The sequence below is a fragment of the Felis catus genome, chromosome C1 (assembly GCF_018350175.1).
Source record: "Felis catus isolate Fca126 chromosome C1, F.catus_Fca126_mat1.0, whole genome shotgun sequence".
NCBI classification, from domain to species: Eukaryota; Metazoa; Chordata; class Mammalia; order Carnivora; family Felidae; genus Felis; species Felis catus.
In genome coordinates, this window is record NC_058375.1 from 101,940,687 (window position 1) to 101,948,031 (window position 7,345).

General features: G+C 41.9%; 1 protein-coding gene across 4 annotated transcripts in view; it reads right to left on the minus strand.

Annotated features, from left to right (window-relative positions):
* Window positions 1–7,250, minus strand: part of WARS2 (tryptophanyl tRNA synthetase 2, mitochondrial) — a 98,095-nt gene extending 90,845 nt beyond the window's left edge. The window contains exon 1 of one of the 4 annotated variants that reach the window (XM_003990515.5): window positions 7,125–7,250. In XM_003990515.5, the coding sequence (XP_003990564.3) occupies window positions 7,125–7,214 (90 nt within the window). In that variant the 5' untranslated portion in view covers window positions 7,215–7,250. The remainder of the gene's footprint in view (window positions 1–7,124) is intronic. The other 3 variants (XM_045033361.1, XM_045033359.1, XM_045033360.1) reach the window with 3 other exon arrangements.
* Between the last annotated feature and the right edge of the window lie 95 nt (window positions 7,251–7,345).

Below are 7,345 nucleotides of genomic sequence, written 5' to 3' on the forward strand. Positions count from 1 at the left end.
AGAAATCAGCTGGCTTAATTCCGCTGTTCAGGAGACAAAGGGGCAGCCAAAAGGCGGTTCCTTAGCCAACCAGAAGTAGGTTCAAGAGATGCAGGGATGACTGTGTGCCATGAAAAAAGAAAGCTGTAGATGAATTTTGATAAATGGTTTAGAGGCCCAACGGAACTTAGATGTCAGGGTGGTGTGAAGATCTTGATATGACCTTGATTCATTCAGGAGGCAGGGAAGTTAAGACAAAGTGCTACGCCTCCGACTAGGAATAAAAGATAGAGTATTGCTAAGAAATGATATATAGGGAAAACACTAAATGCTCCAGCAGCGTTAAATTAAGTCAAGCTGGAGTCAACGTAGCACCTCTGTGCCTATAAATTACCTCTTTGTATCTAGTGTCTCACATGGGCAGATAAGCTCCCACCCTAAATGAGGAAATCGCTCCTGTGGAAATTCAAGAAGAAGCCTTAGGCCTCATGTTGCAGTCTCTAGAAGGGAAATTCCTGAACCCTGAGTGGTGGAATGGAATCAAGAGCAGAACTGGTTAAATGTTCTTTATGAGGAGACGAGAGGCCGGGTTGGTTATAATAGTGACTGAGAGAGAATCCATAGAACCATCTTTGTGCAGGAAGATCAGCAGAAGTCAGCTATGTTGAGAAAGAAAGAAGGAAGGAGAGCAGGAAAGAAGGAAAACTGACTACTATTAATTTGAGTACTTGTATAGCCTAAGATAAATAGGGGGCTGGCTCAGTCGGAAGAGCATTCAACTCTAGACCTCAGGGTCATGAGTTCGAGCCCCACGTTGGGTGTAGAGATTACTTAAATAAAACTTAAAAAAAAGATAATAGAATCTATGTTGCATTTTATTGATAAAATACATACATATCAAAGTGAATACTCTCAAACTACTTCTTTACAGGGTAGCTCCTAAAACATAATTCATCCATCATATGTGGTCATCAGCCAACAAACTTACTCGGACATGTTAGGAAGATGAAGTGTTTTTCAAATTTCATCATACGACATTGAAGATTGTGTGGCACCATCTCAGGGGCCTCTGTTGGTGGGCGGCAGGTGGGAGGAGTGGGGAGGGGCAGTGAGGTCACACAAGCAGGGCTCCAGCTACTCCTCTATTCCTGAAACAGGAACAGCTTGGCTTTTATGTTTTATCTAACAGGGATTGATGTAAGATTTTATTTGATGAAAAAATACTCATCAAAGTGGAAAAAGCACAGGCAAGGCTGAGTCTGAATCCTGGCATACCCATTTACTAGGCTTGGGAAAGTTATCTAATCTTTCAGAACTTTAGTTTCCTCTTGCATGAAATGGGTAGAATAATATTTCCATAACTGTGAGAAGAAAATAAGGTAAAGTGTGTAGGGCACACAACACAGGGCCTTAGCACATAGAAGACACTAGCTGAATGTTAGTTCCTTTTCTGAAAGACTGGGTTATGGATGTACAAAGGCTTAAAAAAAACATATATATATATACATATACACACACACACACACACATATTTGTGTAAGCCTCTGCAGACACTTCTGTAGCCTGCAGCCATGCAGCAGATATCCCGACAAAGGATCTCAGCCTTACTCTCCTTAGCATTTCCTAGCTGTGGATGTCGTAAGAGTTGCTAGCAAAAATCCTCAGCATTTACTCACTGTTCCCCCTCTATATTTTCATCAGTGACCATCGGTAGTTTTCATTATCTACTCCAATGTATTTTTGAAAATTATTATTTCTAATAAGCTAAGTCAGTTCACAAGGAAAACCAACCTAAAGAGGATTTTAAGCGAATGGAGTCATAAGCTGACTGAACTTGAAAGGGGCTTTAGAGTGGGTCCCCGTAACACCACTGCAGGAAAGCACAGAGAGATGAAGAAGCCCCATCAAACCAGCCCAGTTACTGTTTTACAAAATAATGGCTACGGAAGCTCCTGGTAGCTCTCCAGGCTGATTAGCTCTTGTTGCAAGTTGGACGGACAAGACGTGGCAGAGAAAAGCTAAGGGAAAAGTCACTGGGAATATCACCACATTTGAATCTCATTAAGATCACAGAAACCTACAGTAACAAATATTAATGGAAAAATAAGGAATGAAATCCCAATAGTAAATTCTAGCATCTTAATTCCACAATTAATTAGCAGTGTGACATCAGGCAAGTTACTTAACTGAAGTCTGTTTCCTCATGATTTTTTTTTTTAAATAATTTAAAAAAAAATTTTTTTTTTCAACGTTTATTTATTTTTGGGACAGAGAGAGACAGAGCATGAACGGGGGAGGGGCAGAGAGAGAGGGAGACACAGAATCGGAAACAGGCTCCAGGCTCTGAGCCATCAGCCCAGAGCCCGACGCGGGGCTCGAACTCCCGGACCGCGAGATCGTGACCTGGATGAAGTCGGACGCTTGACCGACTGCGCCACCCAGGCGCCCCATGTTTCCTCATGATTTAAAAGAAACCTGCCTTAAAGCCTTGTTATGAACAGTATCTCTTCTGTGGTATTCTTGCCAAAATCCACAACCCAATCATGAGAAAACATCAGACAAACCCAAATTCAGAGACATTCTAGAAAATAACTGACCAATTCTCTTAAAAAATGCCAGGGTCATGAAAGACTGAGGAAGTGCCATAAATTGGAGGGGACACGACAACTAAATATGGGATCCTGGATTTGATCCTGGACCAGTAAGAGACTCGTGGAAAAACGGGTGAAATTTGAAATAGGTCTTTAGCTACTATTGTACCAAATTAATATCTTGGCTTTAATCACAGTGTCATGATCACGTAAAAGGAGGCCTGGTGAAGGGTGTACAGGAATACTAAGCACTACTATTGCAACTTGGTAAATCTGAAATTATTATAAAATGAAAAAATTAAAAAAAAAAAGAACAATTATTTATAAATTTTTTTTTTCAACGTTTATTTATTTTTGGGACAGAGAGGCACAGAGCATGAACAGGGGAGGGGCAGAGAGAGAGGGAGACACAGAATCAGAAACAGGCTCCAGGCTCCGAGCCATCAGCCCAGAGCCTGACGCGGGGCTCGAACTCACGGACCGCGAGATTGTGACCTGGCTGAAGTCGCTTAACCGACTGCGCCACCCAGGCGCCCCCAAAAAGAACAATTATTTAAAAAGCCTAGTCGAGGGGTGCCTGGGTGGCTCAGTCGGTTGAGTGTCTGACTTCAGCTCAGGTCATGATCTCACAGTTCAGGGGTGCAAGCCCCGCATCGGGCTCTGTGCTGACAGCTCGGAGCCTGGAGCCTGCTTCGGATTCCGTGTCTCCTTCTCTCTCTGCTCCCCCCCTGCTCACACTGTCTCTCTCTCAAAAATAAAATAAAGATTAAAAAAAAATTAAAAAGCCTAGTCGTGAGAACTAAATACAAGATCACTAATTTAATACATTGCCTTTTTTTTTTTTTTTTTTTTTTTTTGTAGGCACGATTCCTTCATCCAATGGCTAAACTCAGTGGCCACTAACTGTAGGAACATTATGTTAACACTGGCCAGACCCAGGTTGGGACAGCTAACAGTGAAGTGTGTTGTTCAACTGCAACAAAATGTGGACGTTTTATACTGAATGATTACAAATATTCTTGCAAAGGCCTACTAACCATCAATATTTCACTCTTGGTACAACACAATCATTCGTTAGTGCTTCAAGAAGTGTGGATTCTGTGTTTGGCCAATGATGACAGGCTTACATTTACCTAATGCCATCAGCATTTAAACATAGCATGTCAAATCTTCATTCCTCGGACTGTGACTACTCTCATCTTGTCAAACTTCAACAGTTTTTTGTGAGGTAACACCTGGCAAAATAAACCTCTTTCACATAAATTGTAGACAGCTCACAATGAGCATGGCTTGAAACACTGTTATTCGTGGTTTCTATGTTTTATTTTAAACTTGAGTCTACCTCTAGCCTTGAGGGGCAAAAACCTGCCTTTGAGATAACTAAAGGTTCCCAATGTCAACCTTATTATTCAAGATTTTGCTTTTTTAAGAAAACAGTAAATCAACCTAGGAATCACAATACTTTATCAGGCATAGTTTCCAACAAAGATCGGCTATGTGCCCCCCCCCCACCCCCCACCACCCTGACTTCTGCCTCTCACCTCAGGGAATAACTGTGTAACCAAATAACAAGCAATGTGGCTATTTCGTAGATTTGATAGAATCATCCATATGATAAAAATACATTTTCTATTAGACTATACTGTTGCAAAATAATTTCGGTTTTCTACAAAGGTTATGAGATATCATAAAAACGTCTAATCCATCTGGTTTAAGAATCCAATTCTTCCTTCACATATTTCTGCATCTGTTCACAAAAATCTCTTTGACTTCAAAGGAAGCTTTTCAAGAGAAAAAGAAGATACATACAGGAAAAGTGGCCATAAATTTCTAGTAGTCCTTTTCTAAGGCCATTTTAATAATAGCACTGTGGGACAGGTATCTCTTTAGGTCTTTAGAGATCTAAAATATCACAGATGAGATTAACGACTATGCATTTATATGGAGATTTATGCCTTAACACTTTATTATGGGTATAAAAGTGATATATCTTCAATTTAGAACATGTGAAAAATACAGAATGCTTAAAGAAGAAAACTTCAGCCACTTTTAACCCAAATTTAGGAAGACTAAAGCAAAACAAAAAAGTTAAGACTGGTTATTTCCTTCCAGTCTTTTTGTGTGTGTATTTATCTAAATATTTATTTACAAACAATATTATAATTATACTATGAATACAATTTTGTATCTTTTCTCAACAGGCCTTTTAAGCCATCATATTTAATGACTAAATATTACATGTAGGTTTATACTTTAAAAGAAATGCTCCCACTTACACATTTAATTCCTATTAAATGTAATTAATAAGATCATAAAGTAATAAAAGTACTCAAAGATAAATTAAAGGTTTGTAAACACTAATCTGTTCTGGAAGTTCTACATTTTGAAACTATCTAGCTTAGCAGTTGATTAACTTTAACATAACCATATTCATTAATTCCACTAGAACAATAATAGAAGTTTAAGAAATTTTTTCTTTGGGGTGCCTGGGTGGCTCAGTCACTTAAGTGTCTGACTTCAGCTCAGGTTATGATCTCATGGTTGGGAGTTTGAGCCTTGCATCAGGCTCTCTGCAGACAGCACAGAGCCTGCTTTAGATCCTCTGTCCCTCTCTCTCTCTCTCTGCCCCTCCCCTGTTCATGCTCTCTCTCTCTCTCAAAAATAGATAAAAACATTTTATTTTTATTAATTTTTTAAAATGTTTACTTATTTTTGAGACACGGAGGCACAGAGCACGAGCAGTGGAGGGGCAGAGAGAGAGGGAGACACAGAACCCGAAGCAGGCTCCAGGCTCTGAGCTGTCAGCCCAGAGACCGCCGTGGGGCTCAAACTCACAAACCATGAGATCATGACCTGAGCCAAAGTTGGATGCTTAACCCATTGAGACACCCAAGCGTCCCTAGATAAAAACATTTTTAAAAAAAGAAAGAATTTTTTTCTTTAGAATTTATAATAATTTAGTGCCCTAGCATTCCCTGGGCAATTAGTGGGCTCTAGCTTGCTTTCCTTTTCTCTTTGATTTTCTATTTCTCATGACATCCTCACTTCTTGGGTTTGAAATGAGAGGAAATTTGGGTCTAAGGCTGTTACTTTGGTATCATACGTTTTAACACGTTATTAGCTATAAAATAGTAATCAGCCTATTCTGGTTCTGCAAAATCAAACCCTCCAACTTCAAAGAGAGGGGTATTTAATGCATTTACCTAATTATGAATCAATTCTTACCTAACACTGCTGCCTGAAATTTAAAATAACATTTAAGTAGCTGTTTTGCTCCAGTATATCCTTGATCCTTAAAAGAATCTTGTGAGACCCATATCAATGAAGAAAACTTAAGTACAGAACATTAGTTTATGGGATGACTACTCAAATCTTGGTTTCCATAATTTATCTAATTGCTTTACTTTGGCTTCATAATTATGGAGCCATAGATTTTCCAAAGCTTTGAAGAACATTAACGTGTCAATGGGTCCAACCCTTCCTCCACCCATTTTGCTAAAGAAAAAAAATCCAGTGAGATTTGTCTTGTCGTGTCATACAGCTAGCAAGTGGCAGACAAATCCCTTGGACTTTGATTTCTTAATTTCAAGTCTAATGCTCTTTCAATATACCAGTTACCACGCAAAATCCACACCTATGCATTATGACAACGAATACACAAGGCTGCCAAGAAATCATCTCATCACAGAATCTCAAGTTTCTGCCTACTTCCCCACAGATACGTCCCAAGAGATGTACAGCAAAGCGCCTACCACCGAGAGATTGCACTTGGAAGACATTTAGTAAACGTCTGAATGAGTGAAGTAAATAACTGAACGAGTGAAAGGGTATATATATGCGGCGTATATTCACAGACACTGACGGGGTGGGTTGAACCGCATCCACACTCTCAGCACGACACAGTAATGGTAACAGCAGTGCTGCTGGGCGCAGGACAGGACGATGCACTTTGGCAACGTGCTGTAATTCCTTCCCAGAGCCTGCAAGATACAAGTCTACTTGGGGAATGAGGAGGAACCAGAGAGGAAGACGCACCGACACTTGACACTGAAGTGCCGCACGGCCAGAAGGAGGACGTCAAGTGGCTGCTCCGATTTAAAAACATCGCCCAATTCCTCACAAGACCTCCTCTCTGATTTCTGCGCTGGCCCCTCGGCTTGCTGTTAGGGAAAGGAGGGTGAAACAGTAATAGAATAGAAAGAGGGGACCTTGAGAAGGCGGGCAGCCTGGGAAAGACCTGCCCTGGGGTGTGATGACTTCACGCGGGACTCCGCTTCCTCGTTGCCCGGCAACAGCTGCAGGCCAACGTTCTACGAAGGCCCAGGGGGCAGGCGGAAGCGCGCTCCTCCCATCAGGGCGCCTGACATCATCGCACATCCTTGCAACGTCGCCACGTTCCGAGCAGGAGGGCAGTCTAAGGCGAGTCGATATTAGGAAAGAACCGTCTCGGTGCTCTCCAGAGGCAACAGGAAGAGAGAAGCAAACGGAGGGAAGGGAGACGGGAAGGATCTAGCGGGATGGGAAGCTGGCGGGAGAAAGACCGGCTTTGGTTACCTGGGGAGCGTGAGCAGCTTCGGGTCCTTTATGAAGTGCCCGGATGAAGCTCCAGCACCCACGCGCCTTCCGTATTGAGCGCATCGCCATCTTGAGAGGGGCGGAGCCGTCTTGGCTTGTGTGACGTCTGCTCAGAGAGCCAGTCCCAGCTGCCTTGCTTGCTGCGCATGCGCGCGTGTATCCGGGCGTGCCGCGGTGCCGCTGCTTTCGGGACTCGGGTC